Below are 21,665 nucleotides of genomic sequence, written 5' to 3'. Positions count from 1 at the left end.
AGATATGTGATATGTATTTGTTGGAGCAATGAAGGAATGAATGCTCACAAAGATCTTGGATCTTAAATGTTCCACTTGAATATGCTACTTGCTTTCAACAAAATGAAATAACAGGAGACTGTCTGTATTTTCTGTTCCATTTCTCTACCCTATAGAGATGGTGATTGATATCTGGAGTTTAAGAATAAGCATAGCATGCAAGAATTCTGGCAGATGAACAACCTGCTTAGAAAGTCTGTTCTTGCCTTTGACTATCAGAACAGTGTTATTTTCTTTGGCTCAAAGGAATCTAAGACTGTGTGTACTCAGGGAAATGGTGTAGACCCACGGTGTGGAGTCAGGGCCAGGGGTGAGACTCAAATAATAATCAAGTGAAAGAGGGTTGTGTGAAGCCTGGGGGCGACATTGCCTTTCTCAGTGGCTGCGGAATTAGAACATTCTCCCTTGTGTCAATGTGGAAGTGAATGAATTAGGCTCCGTTTTATGCTGTGCCTGGAAAAATACCAATGCCATACTCGCATAGTTTCTGAAAGCAAACCCCAAATGCCACTGTCTCAGCTCCATGGGAGACTGTTAAGGAAAAAAAGAGGCAACATTCACAGACTATGGGAAATATCACTGAAGTGGAAAAAGATTAGAGCTATGATTTTTTTTTAATACCTTTTTTGAAGTTACACACCCCTTCGGAAATGTAACAAAAGCTATGAACCCTCCTTCCCCTTCACTGCCCTGCCCACTGCAAAACGTATGGCCATATAACATCTCTCTATCCATGGAGACCCCTCGTGTTAAAAATCTCAGTTAGTGGGTCTGACTGGAAATTGAGCAGAAGTAAGCTAATAAGAGATGGTCAGGAATCACCAGTTAGACAATGTTAAGTCTAAAGAATAAAATAGAAGTAGTGCTCTGTAATTAGATTTTTTCCATTCCTGAAGTTCTTCACTTTTTAGAACAAGTGGATTGGCACAGGATGAACATGTGCCTTAGTGAAATGATCAGACCTCTAGGGTCTTAGAGGAAGCATTCCTGGGGGAAATCAAGGTGACCAGCCACTCTCAGCACCTTCCTGGATTCCACCCTCCACAGTGATACATCCTCTAAAATGTAAGCGCCACAAGACTGAGATTTTAGTCTGTCTTGTTCACTGCTGGTCTCCAGGGTGTCTACCTCAGTGCTTAGCACTTAGTAGCTGCTCAATAAATATATGTGGAATTATGAATCAATTAGTCAATCTTGGATTGTCCCAGTTCCCAAAGCTTTTGTTCTGAGTTTATCAGGTTCCTTACTTTTTATTTATTTATTTTTTATTTATTTTCCTTACTTTTTATTTATTTTTTCAAGAACTAGTTCTTGAGTACTTCTTTGCCTTGCAATAGATCCTAATTGTTCTTAGAGAACAATGCCTAGTTGAAGATCTCCCGTTATACCTGAATTTAAATCTTGGTATTGCTGCTTGGAGGTGATGAAAGCCTCAGTTTCCTCAACTGTAGGTGAAGTGCAAAAATTAAATAAGGTCATGCAGTTAAAGCACTTAGTGTGGTGCTTGCCACACAGCTGTGTGTTGCTTTAATAAATATCAGGCATTTTTATTACCTGACTCTGCCATATAGTTCATAGCTTCCTTTGGGATCCTCTTCAATTTCTTTCTTTTTTAAAAATTTTATTTTAAGGTCAGGGGTACATGTGTAGGTTTGTTTGTTGCATAAGTAAACTTGTGTCATGGGGGTTTGTTGTACAGATTGTTTCACCACCCAGGTATTAAGCCTAGTACCCATTAGTTATTTTTCCTGATACTGTCTCTCCTCCCACCTTCTACCCACAGTTCTGAACCCAGAAACTAATTGTTGTTATTGATACAGCAAGTAAGTATAGCCTTCAGACAGTCCCAGCATGTTCAACCATGGCTGTATTTAAGGGTTAGAAACATTATGAATTTTCCCTTTCTTTCTATTTTTTTCATATTTATAATTTTAACTAATAAGCATGTATTTTATAATTAAATACTGTATAAGAAAAAGCATCGTAATGAAAACATGTGTTTATTTAATTGTACCAAATTCAGAGGTAAGAAACAAGAAAATTTTATTGTCCCTGGTCTGTAGAAACAATTCCAGACAACTGGGAGAACTCAATTTGTCCATTATGTCCCCAAATAAAAATGCTTCAACACAAACACCAAAACAGGAAGGGCATATTCCCAAGTAGACACAGATGTATTGTGCACACTAATAGATGGGGTGTTAAGAAACTTGAACCCCAGGCTTTGCTTTCTTATCAGTAAAATAGGAGAGACAAATGGAACATTTTTTCCTTACAGGTTGTTGGGAGAATGAATATGAAATACTTCCCATGTAAAAGTAAGCCTTCAGTACATTCTATTTTCTTTTCTTTTCTCACATAGCATCAGTGACATCATCATTCTTTATGTCATATGTGTGCATCTTGCATGGATGTGTATATAAATGTCTCCATTTGATGTCTAATCATCTCAAACTGGTCATGCCTAACCTGGAACTCTTGATTTCTCAAGCTCATCTCACAGACTGTTTCTCCCTTAGTCTTCTATGTCTTTGTCAGTGGCACCAACACTTGCCCAATTGTTCAAACTAAAAACTTAAGAGTCATCCTTCACTCCTTTCTTTCCCTCACACTCATATTCAGTTGCACATCTTCGCCAATCTATTTCAAAATTGATCCCTCTTCACCACACTCACTGCTACCCTCCCAGACAACACTACCCTCCTCTCATTCCTGTGCAAGTGTCCTGGATCTGACCCCTCTGCCACCACCCTGGACCCTGCAGTCATCTCTCCATGGTGTAGCCAGAATATAGGCATTGACATATTTACATGAGGTTGTTCCACTTGTTTGCTTAAGACCCTCCAGTGACTTTTATTTCCAATGACTTCTGATAACACCGGAAATAACATTTAATGGCTTACTATTCTGTAGGTCTCTATATGAGGGATAAACAAACTTTTTTCTGTAAAAAGCCGGATAGTAAATATTTTAGGGTTTGTGGGCCAAATAGGAGTCTATCACATCATCATCTTCTTTTCCTCCTCCTCCTTCTTCCTCATCCTTCCTCCTCCTCCTCCTCATCCTGTCCTCCTCATTCTTTCCCCTCCCTCCCTCCCTCCCTTCCTTCTCTCCCTCCCTCCCTCCTTCCCTCCCTCCCTCCCCACTCCTCCATCTTCTTCCTCTTCCCGTTCCCCTCCCCCTCCCTCTGTCTCCTTCTCCTTCCAACCCTTTAAAAATGGAAAAACTGAAACTTGTCCTTAACTGATGGGCTTACAAAAACAGGCTGAGGACTGGATCTGGCCCCTGGGTGGCAGTTTGCTGACTCTTGCTTCATACAAGCTGGCCTGACCCTTCTCTCCTGCTCACATCTTCTTGCCCACTGCCTTGCTCACTGTGCTCTAACCTCGGTAGCTTGCTGGCTGTTTGGGGGCACACTGGTCACATTCTGCTCCAGGCTGGCACACTCCTGTTCCCTCTCCCCACAACGTTGCCTCTTCAGGTCTTCCATGTGGCTTGCTTCCTGCCTTTGTTTAAGCCTCTGCTTCAGAAGCTCTCCTTGGAGAAGCCTCTCTGAGCAGCCCCTCCAAAATGCTCTCCCCTCTCCACACCAGGGACATGCTATCCCTCAGAGGCCTGTCTCCCTAGGACTTACTATACCTTCACTTGCTTGTTTGTCACCAATGCCAGCCTAGCATCAGCTCTTCCAGGGCAGGTGCCAGCTTTGTCTGTCTCATTCTTCAATCTCCCTCCGTATCACCCAGAATAGAACCTGGCACTTAGTGGTCATTCAAACAAATATTTGCTGGATACATTAATAAATATAAGGACAATTCTACCATGTGGCCAGCTGGTTTTCAACCCTTGCAGTGCTACTCATATGCAACAAGGCCCTCTTTTTAAATCCTCAGCCCTGTTGGCTCTGTGTAATGCAAAGAGGAATCAGATGAAGGTACCAAACAGTGCTCGGGGTGCCTATGGACTGTGAGAGGCCAGTTCTATATGCTGTCATGGTCTGAAGGATGAATCCAAGTGTGAACATGGCGATGGCGGTAGAGGGGAGCTTAGCCAGGCTTTGATGTGAGGGGAACTGTCCAGCTCTCAGGAAGCTGATGTCATTCGAGCATCCCTGGACAATAAGTGCTGAGTGGAGTCAATGCTGATGTCTCTTAAGGAGGGAGTGAAGTAGCTCTCAGAGCCAGAAGAGTGCCGAGATAAACTGTCCTTCCCAGGAACACACAGCAGAGCCAGCCTGAAAGCCAGTTGGTGTGGATAGGGACTGGATGGTGCTTATCAGTCCTGGATGGATCATGGTGTGAAAAGCTGGGAGTTCTGGAGCCACTTCATGGAGCATGGTGCCTCTCAGCTCCAGGTGTGAACCTTCTACCCTTGGATCTCCTTCTATAGGCTGCTTGGGATTGGCAACCAGAGGGTTGCATCTGGAGCAGCCAGCTACACCTTCCTTCCACCTCCTTCTCCCACCCTGCTTTGCTATAGTCCAGAGGCCTCAGGAGAAATGAGCTTGGATTTGGGTCACTGCAAAAGAGAGCCTGGGCCCATTCCTAGGACAATCATAAAAGGTTCCTTGGGGGGTGGACTGCAGGGGATGATCCTGTGGAAGGCTCCAGGAGTACTTAGTACGCTACACCCTTGAGTTTTGGCTCATAGTCAGACAATGAGTCTTGGCTGAACCTGAGGTCCCAGGATGGGATGGACTGGGCAGTGCACCAGGCTATAAACTGACTCATGCACCAGGCAGGGACTGGACCAGCCTTGGCCCAGGAACCAGGTCAGGGGATGAAAAGATATAAGAATCTCTTCCTCGGACTTCCCTTAGGATAGAAATTGGGGTGTATAGATCAGGGTAGCCTGTACATATCCAGATTTGGGAATTTTATGTCCTAGATCATGAGTGTAGCTCTTGATTTTAGTAAATAAGACAGCTATATATAACAGGAGGGAAAATGCAGTGATTGTACATGTCAAACTTCATCACACCCATGTCTCAGGAGCCCAAGGCAGGAGGTCAGATGGTCTGGGATCTAATCATGGGTCTGCACTGTGACCTTGAACCAATCACTTGACCTTTCTGGGCTTTAGTGTTTTCTCCTACACAATTATAATGGTAAACCCTGATGTTGTCACCTCACTGAATTATTAGGATCAAATGAGAGAATAATGAAAGTCCTTGCAAAGTTAAAAATGCTCTAGCCGTGTATAACTTGATCCCTAGTCAAGTTATATAAAGCAATAATACCAATAGGAACAATAAACATTCAATGATCACTGATCATTTGCCAGGCACTGTGCCCCGTGTTCACATGCATATCTCACATGGTCCCCACAGCAATCTTGAGAGACAGTCATCATTATAATCCACATGTGCAGATGAGAGAGCAGGACATGAAAAATTTAAATAATTTGCCCCAAGTCACATAGCTTTCCAGGGAAGACCAGATCTTGAATTCAAGCAGCTTGTCTCTGGAGGATGCACTCAGAACCTGAGGGCCTGTAGTGCAGATCTCCAGGCTCCCAGCCCAGCCCCCTAGGCTTCCTTTGGGAAGATAACCACGAGTCTGTCCAGTGAAAACAGACCCATGTCTATCTCTTCTCTGCAGACGGGCTTGATCCCTGCCAACTGCAGAGAAGCTGCGGAGCCTGAGCAGAGCCTGATGTTTACCAGCTCTAAGAGCTAAGGGTTCCAGCTGGGATGGCAAATCCTCAGCAATCCTGGGAAATAGGGAGAGATGCCAGGGCACAGGGTCTCCTCCAGGTTATGAAGAGCAGACGCATGTGGTTGGAACTTCTTCATCCAGGATGGGCGTCCTGCACGCATGTTGAGTGGCTCTCAGAAAAACATTTCCTTGAGAAAGCAGAGACAGGGAGGCAATCTCTGAAGGGCAGGCTGTTTTTTTCCGTGTTCTCATCAGGAAGGAGAGAAGAAAAAGCAGTTAGCACTTCCTCTCTGCAGCCCTTTCTCTGCTTCACAGCAGCACAGCCCCATGGTGCTGTTTGCTCTGCTTGCCTAATATCAGTCAGTGAAGTAGAGTTTGATGAGTTCAGTCAACAGAAGGTAGCTGATAAGGGCTTCTGAGCACCCCTCTGAGAATGCCTGAGGAGCCTTTTCAAGGATGGACTGGTGTGGCCAAAGGACAGAAAAGAGGTAGAAGAAGTATTGAAAGAACCATGGCCTTTGTCCTGGCCTAGAGAAGATTCAGGAAGCCTTAGCACTTGTCCTCAAATATCCAAAGGGCTGTCTTGAGGCAGGCTGTGTGACAATTAGCAATTTGTTTCATACTTGTATACCTCCATTGTACTGTAAAATGCTGGTGGTACCATATTCAAAGGTTTATTGTGAGGACTGAAGATGGTGATTTATATAAAGCACTTAGATAGTGCCTAGGACAGGTATGTAAATAATAAATGCTAGCAATTTTTATCAGAAAAAGTGGTAAAAACTTTGGACACCTCGCCCCCACCTCCATAGGACAGTGGAGTCTGAGCAGAGAAAGGAGTTCCCCTCCAATTTTGCCCCCATGTGAAGGGCCAATCCCATTGTTGTTCTTACCTATCTGCTCCTTGCTGGAAGGTTGGAGATTTATCATCAGTAGAGCCGTTCTTCAAATCTTGGCTTTGTGTCAGGAGCCAGCTACACGTTCTGAGTGACTGGCTTTTGGGTTGTGACTCTGCAGGAGGCTGCCTGATAGAAGCCAGATTCTGTATAGCAGGGGTCCTCAGCCCACAGGCCATGGACTGGTACCAGTATATGGACTGTTAGGAACCTAGCCGCACAGGAGAAGGTAAGCATCAGGTGAGCGAGCGAAGTTTCATCTGTACTTACAGTTGCTCCCCATTGCTCACCTTACTGCCTGAGCTCTGCCTCAGGTCAGATCAGTAGCAGCATCAGGTTTTCATAGGAGCATGCAACCTAGATCCCTCATGTGCATAGTTTACAATAGGGTTCTTATTACAAGTATCTAATGCCTGATGATCTGTCACTGTCTCCCATCACCCCCAGATGGGACGATTTAGTTGCAGGAGAACAAGCTCAGGGCTCCCACTGATTCTACATTATGATGAGTTGTATAATTATTTCATTATATATTATAATGTAATAGAAATAAAGTGCACAATAAATGTAATGCACTTGAATGATCCCAAAACCATCCCCTGCCCCCCGGGTCCATGGAAAACTTGTCCTCCACAAAACTGATCCCTGGTGCCAAAAACGTTGGGCACCACAGGTGTATAGGACACAAGGACTAGGGTGGAAGTGTCGAAGGTCTCTAGTCATGGTTCTGTTGGAGCCCCAGGGCCTCTTCCTCTCCCCACTTGTATCCTGTAGTCCTTGGGTTGATCTTTGTAATGGTAGAAACTCAGGCTTAAGTCTCGTGGTGCAGTCTCAAGATTAAGTAGGGAAATCTAGAGGTGGCTTCAGGTGGCATCTGAGGGTTGCTTTGAATGTTGCTGCGATGGGGAGCTTTCTGGGAAGATACAAGCCAGATTCCGCCTCATGGGAGACATATCCTGAATTAGATTCCTCGGCATAGTACCTTGAGAAATGCTCTACCTACAGGGTTCTGTAGTCAAATAAATTTGGAAAATACTCCATTTCTAATTTTCTTCCTGGAGATCCTGAATGCTCACTCTCATATTTACACTCCTAGAAGTCTTGCAGTTAAGACGCATATGTAAGGTTGTTGAAACAGCTAAACTTTGTTTCACACCAATTAATTTTGGGAAATTGGTTTTTAGGAATTCACAGTTTTCCAAGTGCTTTCACATGTAGTATCTCACCCGATTTTCAAGACAACCTTGAGAGATAAGCATGGTCATACCCATTTTACAGAAGAGAAGGTTGAGATGGAGAGAGGTTTATAACTTGCCCCAGGTCACAGAGCTATTTAAAACACTATCTATGATTGCATGGACTGAGAAAGAATTTGGTACATTCAATGAGAAATTTACTAGTAATAACACTAATCATCAAAAACAAACAAACAAACAAACAAAAAAGACAAGAAAAAAACCCCACTAACTAGGAATGCCACATGTTATTTGTCAAAACCTTTCAGTTAGTTTACCTACTATTTTTGTTCTAAGGGAAACAAAAGAGTTAACTGAAAGGTTTTGTACAGTTGACTATATTTATATATATTTATATTATGAATTTATTGATGACTCTTAGGTTCTCATTATGATTATGAGGTTACCACACAGTGAGACAGAACAGCACAGGTTAAGAATGTGGATTTTGTAGCCAAACAGGGTTTAAATCCACGCTGTATCACTTACTAGCTGTGTGACCTTAAGCTAGCTATTTAACTTGTTTGTTCCTGTTTTCCCGTCTGTAAAATGTAATTTTCAAACCTATATTGTTACATCCTATGATAAGTCAGTAAGATATACTTTTATGTATATAGTACCAGGCACCATTCTGAGAAGTACATGGAAGTATTAGCTATAGTTGCTGCTACCATTGCTTTTGCTAATAATAACATTATTGTGTAAAGTCCACTTGTCTTGGGAACCTATAAGGAGGGTATTTGGATAGGAGCTAATAGGTCTAAGGCCTAGTGTGAACCTCTCATTAAGCAACTTTGGACAGCTCATTCAACCTCTTTGTGCTTCAGTGTCCTTCTCAGGAAAATGGGACCATGCCAGCCATTCAGCTTAGTTCACAGAGCGGTTCTAAGAATAATTGCCAGGATAACTGATGTGAAAGTGTTTTTGAAAAACATAAAACCAGGTTATCATGAGTTCTTGATGTTGGCATTTCATTGGAATATGACCAGGAAGGAAGCTGTGGAAAGGAACTGAGTTTGCTCTGGAGGACCTCCCTACTGGTTCTGCTCTACAATCTGAGAAATGCCCAGAACTGCTGAGGTCAATCAACAGCAGCAGTAATTACGACCAATGCAATGTCATGGACCTGCACAGAAGCCAAAAGCAAGTCATTAGCAGCAGCTGAAGTTTTCCTTTGCTAAACAATGGCACCTTCATTTTGGGATTTCCCAGGTTGTCTCTCTGGACTTTTGGATAGAGGGTGATTGCAAATACACTCTGTTTCTGCTGATGCACCTGTCCTCCCTCAACTCATGTTTGTGGACCAGACCCAGAGTGCCAGTATCCACCCCCACCCCAGTGGTGCTCACTGGAGACACCCTCTCCTGGGCTGGGTGAAGGAGGAAGCCCTGGAGTAGATTGTGTCCACCATTGTGCGTGTGTGCTTGCAAACAACCATCTCCTGGGAGGATTAGGATGCCTAACAAAAATGGAGTTAGTTTACCTACTATTTTTGTTCTAAGGGAAAGGTTTCCCAAGCCTCCCATCAGGTAATAATTTTTTAACCCACTTCAAGGCTATTTGTTTTCCTTTAATTGTTCAATCAGGTAGCATTTAGCAACCACATTCCCTACAGCAAAAGGGTTATTAGGGAGGCACTCAGTTCCTCAATAGTTCCCAGGAAACATAGACCACAGCCCTTTGGGAAAGACACTGCTTCTTAAATTGCTAACCTTAATTCCTAGTGACCAGAACTGGCCAAGAATGAAAGGGCTGATCCCACAGGGAAAATAAAGTAAACAAAACCACACCAACCCTCACCCTCACCAAACCACAACCACGGAAAACAAAACAAAACAAAAAACCAACAAACCAATGCAACCCAGTGAGAGTTTGAAGGCAACTCCTTTCTAAACTGTTTCTCTGAATCATTCAAATACAAAACCAGAACAGAGGACAAAAGTTAGAAGTCATTGAACTTTTAAAAGTGCTTTAACAATAGCTATCCATATTTCTGTGCCCACAGTTCTGTGGCAGGAATTTTTTTTAAGTTAAAAAAAATTTTTGTTTCACCTTAATGAACCCCTAACCCACCTGAGTAGACTAGGTATGCCTAAAATTAGTCTTTAAGGTACTTCCCAAAATGATCACAGGTCCCCATGCCCTGACCCTAGAGGTGCAGCTCCTGGGAGGGTGGGAGGAGGGAGGTCGAGCAGCACGGAGGCCCCTCAAAGGGGGTGAGAGGTCTCCCAAAGATTGCACAATTTCAACCCTTATCTGCTGCATTGAGGCAGTGGGTGGGGAGGGGGTTGGAGAAGGAGTCCTCAGGCCCGGATGTTGAACAGAGCAAATAAATGCCAGGGGCACCTGGCAACCCTTGGATTTGTGGGAATCATATGTCTGCTCTTGGGATATGTGCCCTGGGTTACTTGGGACCAGTTTGTCTGCTTGAATAAGTAAAAAACCACTTACCCTGGAGCTTTCAAATTAGTCTTCAATTATTCATTCATTCATCCTGAAACTTATTTTTTACCCTGAGTGCCTTCTATGTTTCACAGTGTTTTGAGGGCTATGGAGAGAAATGACACATAATCTTCGCTCTCCAAAAGCTCTCCTTCTGGTAATATTTAAAAGAAAATGTCAAGTACATATCCAGATTCCTAGCAAACAAGTGAATCTTTAGCCTGGTGAGGGCATCATGAATTTCTGATTTCTTCCTGAGGTCTCACCCAAGATGCCTTTGTGCCTAGTATTTCTGGCTTCCTGTTTCAGTGCAGTTTATTTTCATTACATTTTTGATGGTACAGTGGAAACGGGTCTATATAGGGGACTCAGATTCTTCTGGAAAATTAGGGAGTAGGATGGGATGATCTTTAAATTCCCTATAGCCCTGACACTGAATCTGTTAATTCTATTAATTATACCAATGATAAGCCAAGTACTATTCTGAGTATACAAAGATGAATAAAATAGAGTACCTGTTCCTAAGCAACTTATAATCCAGTTGTAATAATATTAATGTCATTGCTGACATCCGTAACAATGAATGAAATGTACCCCTCCCCTACTATAAGAGGAATTATACTGTTATAAAGACCATAGAGCAGATAGAAGCAAAGTACTAAGAGTATATACACACTTCCCATGAGTGGAAAGGATCTGAGAATTCACTAGCAGTTAGTTTTGCTCTGAGTCTTGACAGATCAACATGATATCAACTGGTAGAGAATGGAAGGAAAAACATTCCATGCTGAGGGAACAGCCTGAGCAAAGGCATGGAGGTGTGACCATGCATGACCTACTCCAGAAGAGTAGGCAGCCCACAGGGACTTTGGGAGGGGTGATAGGAGACACTACACCTAGAAATTCTTGACCCTCACCTGACCCCCACCATTAGAAGGAAGAAAGTATCTGAGTTGTGGGGGGAGCCAGGAAGTGACAAATTAAACCCTGTCAAGGGAACATAATAAATGCAGTGGCATTTAGTATATGCAATGCGGAGATCCCTTTACATAATTCTTTATCTCAAGAAAAAAGAAAAGGGAAGAGAGGAGGGAGAGAAATCCTTTGCTAGCCCAACCCAGCCCTTTCTGGGGGCGTATTCATTCATTCGTAGGCTTGTCAGTGTGACATTGTGTCTGCCCTCCTGAAAGCCATACGTCTTACTTTCAAACCCTCCAACAGCCTTCAACCCCCTGCAGACCCCAGTGTTCCAAGGCTGACCTTTTGGTAGGAGGCTTACTCCCCTCCAAGGCTGGTGGAGGGGAGATGGCACCTCTTGTGCTCAGGCCTTCCTTGTTGCTGACTTGTGGACAGGAGTCCTTTCTTCTCTAGGAAGGATTAGTACTTTTCTTAAATTCGACTCTCAAGTTCTGAAAAGCCTACCAGCTGTGTACTTCCACAAGCCTTTTATTTTAATTTTTATATATCTTCTTCTTTTCTTTCCAAGGTCTCTGGGTACCCCCAGAGAAGGAAGGAGACTTGAAGTCTTTAAGCTACTTGCAAAAATGTCTGCACACAGTTTGCCTTCATTATGCCAGAGATGGCATTTCTGGGGTTTCATTTCCTGCATGTAATATGACAGTAATGCAGACAACTGCAGATATAGGGGACCAGGCAGGGAGGCCTGAGTTTTACTCCTGTTTGGTGGCTTTCAAGTCAGATGAAGAGGACCAATCACTCTCCCTCTCTGAGCCTTTATCTGCAAAATAGGAAAAAGGATCCTTTTCAGTATTGCTGTGATGAGTAAGTGAAAGGTGTCCTGTACCATGCTCAATAAATAGCCACTACTATGGCTAGGATTTTCATGTGACAGGCAATGTGAAGCTCTTCTGTGGTATTTTTATATTCAAGCCCAGCTATTTGGAAGCAAAATGGGCTTGCTCTGACAAGCTATCTAGCTCATTCCCTCCTCCCCATGGGGTGCCACACTGCTTCTGACCCTTCTTTTGTCATTCTAAGACCATGTAAAAGCTGACATCCCCCCATCGGCCTTGCCTCATGCGTGGGTAGAGTGGCGTCAGCCCACATCATGCATGGGAGCAGTCTAGAGAGCCTACTTTGTCTGAAGTTCTCCCGGCCGGCCCCCACCTTGTCTGAGCTTTTTCCCATTAGTCATCGCTTTGGCTGAAAGAGTGGAAGACCCCTGTTAAACTGAAGTACGTTATCTGGGAAACACATTAAGCCATTAACAGCTGGACACAAATTAGTTTATCAGACAGGGGCTGGGCTTGCAGAATTTAGGAGTGAGAAGGAACTTTATAGATCACCAGTTTCTTAGTGAAGAAAAGGTCCACTGATGAGTAGCTCTTGCTCAAGGAAACACCAGTGGCACCTTTTGGGATGCCAGGCTTCAACCCTGCCTCCTGGCCTGATCTCCTCTTCATTCTGCCTTGATGAGCAAGATGGGCAGTCCAACTTTCATTCAGGAGATATTTGTCATGTGGCTGCCATAGCTGGGCAGGTGCTGAAAATTCAGAGAAGCATGGGAGGCAGACATGGGAGTGTTGAGTGATTGAACAATGTGGGACAGGCCTCTTGGATGGTGGGATGGGAAAGGTCTGGAACAGAGGACACCACTCAGTGACAGGCAGATCCAGACTCTGAGTGGTCAGCCCCACCAGGGGCTCCACAGTACCAGAACACTGGGGCCCTACCTCGTGGCTACCATGAGAGTTCAAGAATGGTCATGCTTAGGGAAATAGGCTAAGCTAGCAGTGAGGAGCTACCTGCCAGGGACAACACTGAATTGTCAGGCCCAGGGGATGGGTCAGAAAGCCATGAACTGAATAAAGAGGCCAACAGCTGGAAGGAACCAGACCGCACTTCAGGGCAGACCTTCACAAGCATTGTTCCAGGTGGTCAACACAGACTGATCTCTTTCCACTACTTCACATCAAAGGTCTTGGTGGAAGAGTATGGAAATGGAAGGAAGGAGAAAGGTGGTAGGAGAGGTTTGGTGGATGAGGAGGTTTTAAGAAGCTATTTCTGTCTCTGCAAATCTACAAGGTCCTGACACCTGTGAACTCACAGCCATTACCCTTTGGAACCACCCATACCATCATGCTGGTGACATCAGTCATCTTTTCCACTCACCTCTTCTTCTTTGAGTGCTCATACCCATCTCCAGCATGATTTCAACAGACATGTAATTGGTCTCCCTTCCTCCAGCCTCTATCTTTTTAAAGCTATCTTCTTGCTGTTCTTAGGTCTTCTTAAAATGGGAGCTTGGACAAATCATCCCCCTGATTTATAAGAATTAAGAACAGAGTCTCCTTTACAGCAATCTTGCTTGTCCCAGCCTACCAAATAACCCCATGTGAGGTGAACACACAGAACCTGCCATGAACTTTCACCCCTCTACGCCCTTGCACATGCTATTCCACCTTCCTGAGATGCTTCTCTCCTCTTGTCAAACCTGCCAGAAGCAGGTCAGCATCACCTCTGTGAAGTCCTTCCATGCTCCCCAGCCTTGTGCATTGTTCTTTTCTTTTTTCTTTTTGCAGAGTTTGCAGAGGTCTTACTCTGTTGCTCAGGCTGGAGTACAGTGGAACCATCGTAGCTCATTGTAGCCTCGAACTCCTGGGCACAAATGATCCTCCCACCTTAGCCTTCCAAGTAGCTGGGACTAAGGCATGTATAGTCACGCCTGGCTAATTTTTTAAATTTTTTGTCTAGACAAGGTCTTACTATGTTGTTCAGTCTGGTCTTGAACTCCTAGACTCAGCAATCCTCACACCTTGGCCTCCCAAAGTGCCAGTATTACAGGTGTGAGCTACTGCACTCAGCCAGTTTTTTTCTTTATGACCCAGCTGTACACTATACAGCCCTCTTTTGTAGCACCTGTTTCATTACATTGAAACTGTTGGTGTATTTGTCCATTTTCTTACTAGACTGTGTGTGTGCATGGTAGGGACACACACACAGACACATACCCCAGAAAAGGAATCCTCCCTGACTCTCAACACCCTGGGCAAAGCTGGGTAAATGTATCATGGTAGATGCTCAAGGAGTGTTTGCTAAATGAGCTAGAATACCTATGACCTAAGGTGTGCGAGATCTGAAGGGAAAGGTCACAGGCTTTATTGTCTTTAATTAAAGCTGAGGCTGGTACATTCTGTATCTCCCTCCACACCATCCCATCTCTCCTTGTACCATGAGTAGTATTTTTTCACCTTTTTCCAGCAAAGATTGAAAACTAGGAGCTCATTCAGTGACTTTCTGCAGATGTATAGTTCATAAATGTTGTGGCTATCCTAGAAAGTATAATGAACCTAATGATGTTTTTCCAGAAAATGTATAAATCCCTGATCTTGCAGCATTTTCACACAATCAGGATTTTGGATTCTTCTTCCACCCACTCAACTCCAAGGAACTCTTGGCTTTAAAAAACTGTGATAGAGATATCTTGTGTTTTGCTCTCTTAGCCAATAAGATTTGTCAAGCTTTATTTTTGGGGGAAAAAAACCGTTATTTTAGGATTTGTTTTCCAAATATATAAATATATTTTAATACAGAATATGCTTTTTCAAATGACATATGCTCTCTCATTTCTGATATGTTGTCCTAGCCTGTGCCCCTTCCCTTGAGACAGCAAATATTGCTGCCTCTGTTTCATTCTTCAGAAATACGTGTAGAGATGTACATAGAAGGGCCTCTTGTAGTCATTCAGTCTAAGTTAGGGCCTGAGGCAGGATGTGGAATCTGCTGCCTGGGTCTGGCTCAGTCCTAGCTGTAGAGGAAGCTGCATGGACTTACACTAGGACAATCATCAACACTCTTTCATTTGGGAAACATTTACTGAGCTCCCACTATGGGCCACACACTGTTCTGGGCACTGGGGAACAGCAGGGAAACAAGACAGAAAAGGTTGTTGGAATTTGTAGTCTAGTGGGACTAGGGAGAAAAGAAACAAGAATACAGGTTAGCTAAGTTAACTGAGAGGCAAAACAATGGCGACGAGACAACAGTAATGGAGTGGAAAAGAGTGTGGGAATGAGAAGGTTCGACATTAGAAGTCAGAAGTCCCCCTGAAGAGGTGACATTAGACACGAGACCATGGGCAAGTCTAGGGGGAAACAGTGCTCCAGGGAGAGGGACTATCATGTGCAGAGGTCCTGAGGTAGGAATGATTTGGATGTGTTTGAGATAAAGAAAGATGGCCACTGTTGCTGCAACATAGCCGGCCAGGGACAGAGGGTGGGAGACCAGGTTGCAGGTCATAGAAGAGAGCTGGGATTTTTAAACTCTGAAAGGAAATCAAGTCCTGAAAGGTTTAGGCAGGGTGACAGGTTGATCTAATTGGCATGTTTTAAAGATTAGGATGAAAAAGATTAGGACCAATTTTATCACCTTTCCTCATTATGAACAGTTTTGACTACGGAAATGAATACATAATAAGGCAATCCATGATTTCTCATTATAACTCTCTACCAGTCGGGGACAGCCAGGATTCCCATCCTAGGATGTCATGGCTGCCCAAATCAGAAACAAGCTCCAAGGTCTGGGTGGATAGTGCCATCTTGCCTTGGGGAGCTGAAGGATTCTTGAGCCTTTTCAGGATACCGAAAGTTGCTGGGGACCCCTGGAGGGTCACTGCCAGATAAGAGGAGGCTGGACCCAGGACAAGAGTTGGGCAGAAAGGTGGGGAGATCCCAGTCCTCAAAGGAAGGCACCCGGGGTCTGTGGCAGGTGGAGCAGGCAGAAGAGGAAACAAAGGCCACAGGCTGCCTCCTCTGTCGCTGCCTGACCCCTCCTCCTCTCCAGAGGGCCTTGAATGGCCTTTCTCCAGCAGCGGCCAGACCAGGTGTGTTTGGAAATACCTAAACTCTGTCCTTCACGTGGCAGGAAATAAATGTTGCTGGGGACGCAGCGTGTGGGCTGGGGTGGGGTGTGTGTGTGTGTGTGTGTGTGTGTGTGTGTGTGTGTGAGATTAGGGTTGCGGGGGTCAGAAATGCATCCATCCTGCAGCCATAGTTCCAGCTGCTCCAGGGGGAGGCGGCTCTGCCAACTTGCGTGAGTTCGGTGCAGAAAGAAAATGCGGATGGAGATGAGCGCGCATAGTGAGGCGCCCGCTGATGTCTGGGCTAAGAACCCATGGGGACCCGGGAGCCACGAACTGCGCTCCACAGCCCCTTCCCCCTGCCTCACCCCTACCCATCTTCTGCCCAAGGCTCTCCCTACTACCCACGCCCTCCCCGAAATAGTTAAGTATCCTCCCACCAACTCCGACCATCTTTCTCCCTTCACGCCCACCCGCAGCAGTGGCGAAAGGCCCACTGAAGCGCCGGGGGCCACGCGGAGCGCCCCGCGGGCCAGCTAGGGGGCGGGGATCTCACCAGCCTCAGACCCCCCCTCCGCCCCCGGCCGCCGCGGCCCCAGCGGCCTCCGCGCTGCGAAGAGCGGGCGCTTGGACACAGGGGGAGTTGTTTGATTTGGCGGAGGCGGGGAGGCCGGCGGGGAGCGAGCGAGGGAGGCACGAGAGCCGGGCAGCGCGGGCGGGCGCCGGGCTCCTGGGTAGGGTCCCCGCGCGCAGCAGCGGCCCCGGGGCGGGGGCGAGGCGGCTGCGGGCGCCGGGGATGCCTGGAGGGGCCGCGGCCAAGAGACCCGGGACTGGACGGCCAGACCTGCCGGGCGCGCGGGCAGGTGCTTCGGCTTTTTTTTTTTTTCCCCCTCCTCCTTTTTCCTCTGCCCCTTCCTTCCTCGCCCTGAAGTAAGATGAGCGTGATGCTGTGGCGCTGGGAACAGAATAACACCACCATGAAGCTGGTAAGGGTGGATTGCAGACCGCACCCCCTGGGCGCTGCTCTACTTTTTAATCCCCCACCCCACCCCCCATCCCCTTTAGGAACTGGCCCGGATGGTGGAAAGCCCCTGAAATGCATTCCGCACTTGGTATTTCCCTTATTGTTTTGAAGCTAGATCTCAGGGGAGGTGTGTGTGTTTAAACCAGGAAAGTCGATGTGTGTATGTCTGTGGTTGTGAGTCATTGAAGGGAGGTGGGACTGGGCTGCATTATCTCTCCGTCCCTTCCACCTACGAATTCCTGGAGCTCTCTTGGGTTGCACACGCTGGGATTGTCTCCTACGAGCAGGTCTGCGCCCTCACAGTCTGTCCCGGGACAGCGTGGTCCGCCTTCACCGAGCCCTCATTGTGTCTTGATACTTTGGGGTGCACATGGCTATTGATCTCTATTGCGGTTTGGCTTGTCTGTGGGGAATACATGAGCCCCGAGTGAGTGAGTATGCCCCGCGTCCTCCTCCCGCCTCTCACAATGCCTTAGTTCTCTTTCAAGCTTGCAAAGAACCATCCAGGGTGCAGGTACTTTTTCCCTCCTCCGTTTTCAAAAATAACCGCCTATCACTCCCCGGAGAGCTGAGAATAGCAGGATTTTCCTTGCTGCCCAAAGAAGCCTGAGTTGTTTCTCCATCCCAAAGAGGAAATGTGATCGGAAATCTCTGGGTTTTGCTTTTGTGAATTGTTTTTTTATCGGATAGTTTCAACTGGCGGGGACCATAATTCCCCCATTAAAGTCAGCCAGTGCTGTGGCCAAGTCGGTTAACCCCCTTGGATGTCAGTTTCCTTCTCAGTAAAATGGGGCAAGTTCCCACCTGGTAGAACTAGTGCCTGGATAAGAAATCGTATTTGTAGATTGCCTGGCATATAAAAAGGACTCAATAAGAAATAGGTGTGATTAATAAACTGGAATGTATGCTTGCTGGTGTGAGGTCTTTAAAGATGCTACCAAAAAAAAAAAAAAAAAAAAGAGAGAGAGAGAGAGAAAGTCACAGCAGCTGCATTGGATACCAAGATGCTAGATCAACCAAAGCTAGGTCTTCATATAATGAACTTATTTGTTGGAAAAATGGCACCTTGCTTTTCGTACTTCTTGTGTTATGTTTGGCCTGCCTAACTTTAAGCTACTATTTTACAACTTCGTTTAATGTGCTGTAACATTAGCAGACGTTATGCACCTTTGCTGTACTATGTCATGATTCCAGCTCCCTAATCCTTTCCTGGAATCTTTCTCCAACCAGACTGCTGTGGAAGAGGCCAGAGTTTCACATAATTTCTCTCCAAGCCATACCTGAGATGCCACTCTAACAGGCAGCATAGGAAAGCTGGGTTCTGATCTGAACTGCATAGGGTCAGATTGCCAAACCTAAATGCTTTCTTAAAAAGAAAAAAAAGAATGATTTGCCAGGCAGGGAGAATGTGGAGCCTCCCAGGGGATGGCTTCTGGAGCTTGGTGGCAGGTGGCCGTGGTAAGGGCTGGGATGTCTTCTCCACTCCGATATTGCTGCCCATTTAGTCTATGGAGGGAGCTTTCCTCAACCCGGGTCAGAGGTCAGCCTTTATTGGGTCTGTCTGAATCTTTAGACCTGTCTCACTTTTCAAATTAACTGTGAGGACCACCCAAGGTAGTTATGGTCCACCAAAGTACCCTTTCCCCATGAGGTGGAGGAGGGGCTAGAGGAGCTCAAGCAACTGGGAAGCCCTGAGGGTGTTGCAGTTTCTGTCCCGTGTATCCCACTGCCCCAGAGCCCAGGCAGGAAGAGGCATGACTGGGTCTTGGCATCCAGATAGCCTCAGATATCCTCAATGATGAGCCTCAGCTTTTCTGTGAATGCCAGGAACCATTGATACATCATTAGCTGAAATATCATTAGTTTGTTTTTTGTTCATGCACTTATTGATTGATCAATTTACCCTTTATTTGTTGTGTATTTTGTGCAGAGCACAGCCTTGGTGCCTGTGTTCATCATGAAAGATTTTGCTTGCAGATGATTCTTGCTTTGAATTCCAGCCTTGCCACTTACTAATTCCTGAATCAGTTTTCCTGTTTTGTAAAAGGCTGTTTTACAACTCTCTTTCCCCAGGTTGTGAAAAGATGAAATGACATAGGAACATGATCCAGCATAGAGTCTGAAGCATGTTTGTCTATTAAATGGGAACTATCATTATTTTCTTCAATGGTAAATGAGACATAATCTCTGTCCCCACTCTACGTTGTACTGTTGGGTGAATGGTTGTTCTTCTTATGGGCTCTGGGAAAACAAACCTTTCTTACCTTTGAATCATTAGTGGCCCTCAGCAGGAAGGACCTCCCTGGGAACATCTTGGAAGTCAATTGTGTGTGAATAACTGCTCCAGAATGGGGCCTGGGGCCAGAGGTGGGTGCCTGAACTTTTATCATTGATGCACTTCAATAAACATGAAATCAGTTAACCCACAGATTGAAAATTAATTGTTTTGTTTGAATAGTAAAATTAAAGGTCTTGTTTCATGTTCTATTTTAAGGCTAATTGGATCAAAAATAAGGCCCAGAGTAATTAGAGGCAAAACTTGCATCTTTATATGTTATCTCTGCAGGGGAATGTCAGAAATGCACCTGCCCACCTAGGAGAGAAGGCAGTAGCTGGTAGATCCTACATCTGTCCAAATCCCATCTGACAGGGTCACAGGCCTTTGATGAAAGTGAGAGGAGGTGACTGCCCAGGCCCAAAGCACCCACTGGGAGGGGATAAGCTTGGGGCACAGCCACAGAGCATACCGTGGGTGGTTCTGACATTCTTACCACCTTCCCTCCCCACCCTAGTTCCCTTCTTTTAGGTTCTTTGGACTTAGGCAGAGCAAGGAGAAACAATAAGGACACTTCTGGAGCAGCTGGTATTATTTGAGGAGTGGTAGAGCCCAAGAATGGCAAGAGGAAGGGCACTGAGAGAGGCCCCTCTGGCAGCCTGTGCTAATGCACGGAGTGCGGGTAGTCCAGTCAGAGAGACCTGCAGCCAGAGCTCTGCACAGGAGCCACTGCCCTGTGACATGGGCCAGTTGCTTCACCTGTTTGACCTTTGGTTTTCTCATTGTAAGTGGAGACTGTAGCACCTCACAGAATTACAGTAAAAATTGGGGAAAAAAATGTATCCAGATTTGAGCTCAGGGTTCTGCAGTTAGTTATTGGGCAGTGAATGGTTGCTCTTATGTTGACAAGATGAACCAGTAGTGTGTGCATTTCTCCACGCACAGAGAAAAGACTCAACAGAAACATTCCCAAAAGTCAATAGTGCCAAGCTCTTGTGGGGGAAGTTACCAGGACTAGTTTTGTTGTTGTTGTTGTTGTTTTGGCTTATTTTTTATTTTTTGTTTATACTTTTCCTTATTTTCTAAATTTTGTACAATGCTCATATGTTACATTTATCATCAAGGAAAGATTTTTTAAAATTACTGCTAAAATCATATTAATAGCTAATGTGCTGAACCTTTACTTTGAGCTTTATGTGCATGATTCTATTTCATCTTCTCTACAATCCTCTGAAATAAAAACTGTTATTATCTCCATTATTCAGATAAGGAAATTAAGGCTCAGAGAGTTAAATGACTTGCCTAAGATTCCAGAGCTCGTAACTTTAAAAGGGCTGCTTTGTCTGATGGCAAAGGCTGTGCCTTGAACTGCTGTATCAGATACCCTGGATGCCTCCTAGTGCGCTGCAGAGCCTGCTGCTGAGGTGGGTCTGCGTGAGTGTGCAGTATAGACGCCTGTGCTCACTGCTGCAGTTCTCTCTGTGAGGGGCCTCTCTGTTCACTGCAATCCCCTCTTAGCCCCTTTGATCAGGGACATCCTGGGAGGGAGGTGGAGAAGAAAGTGGGGATGGGTTGAGTCATCACCCTTCAGCGTCTTGGAAAACACTTATGGGGGCTCTTCCTCAAAATGAAGGAGAACATGGCTCTGTATGAAGAATAATTGAGAATAATGATGATGAGGGAATGTGCCCCAGACCTTTGACCTTTCCCCAGAGAGGCATTGGTCAAAGACCCCCTGGGCCTGTCCGCAGCCTGGCTAACAAGCAGATTAAAAGAGGTCAGTGGGTTAAAGGGCTCTGTCTGCCTCCCTGTAGTTATATTGCTCCCTCCCAAAGGCCAGGATGCTGTGCGCCCTGCAGAGCTCCTGGGCTTCCAGGTGCTGTGTTTAAAAGACAAATTCTCCTTTAGCTTTTTTTTTTAATCCCTAACTTTATGGAGGCTTAATTGCCAAATAAAAATTGTATATATTTAAGCTGTACAATGTGATGATTTGATATATGCATACATTATGAAATGATTCCCACTATCAAACTAATTAACACATCCATCAGCTTGCTTCAGCTCTTTACATGTATAGACTGATTCTCATCTTAACAACTTCTGTTTTTTTTCCTAACTAAAGCTCGTTAACACTCACATGAAAGTATTTTACCACCTTTGGCTAGAAAATAACAGTCATTTCCACTCTTAGGGACTTCTAGGACTTTCCCCTGCTTTCCACTAATTGTAACTGGCATAGATTTGACCATCTCCCAGGTACTGAAATCATGTCCATTTTCTAC

General features: G+C 45.3%; 1 protein-coding gene across 13 annotated transcripts in view; it reads left to right on the top strand.

The window, feature by feature from the left end:
• Positions 1-21,665, top strand: part of NAV2 (neuron navigator 2) — a 767,244-nt gene that overhangs the window by 408,400 nt on the left and 337,179 nt on the right. The window contains exon 1 of one of the 13 annotated variants that reach the window (XM_065528385.2): positions 16,727-17,070. The exons of 10 other annotated variants lie outside the window; for them this stretch is intronic. In XM_065528385.2, the coding sequence (XP_065384457.1) occupies positions 17,020-17,070 (51 nt within the window). In that variant the 5' untranslated portion in view covers positions 16,727-17,019. Of the gene's footprint in view, positions 1-16,726; positions 17,071-17,365; positions 17,536-21,665 lie in introns of those variants that run through there. 2 more of the 13 variants (XM_065528386.2, XM_074014038.1) reach the window with 2 other exon arrangements.

The sequence above is a fragment of the Macaca fascicularis genome, chromosome 14 (assembly GCF_037993035.2).
Source record: "Macaca fascicularis isolate 582-1 chromosome 14, T2T-MFA8v1.1".
NCBI lineage: Eukaryota > Metazoa > Chordata > Mammalia > Primates > Cercopithecidae > Macaca > Macaca fascicularis.
The sequence above is the reverse complement of the archived record's forward strand: the minus strand, read 5'-3'. Positions and strand labels throughout refer to the sequence as shown.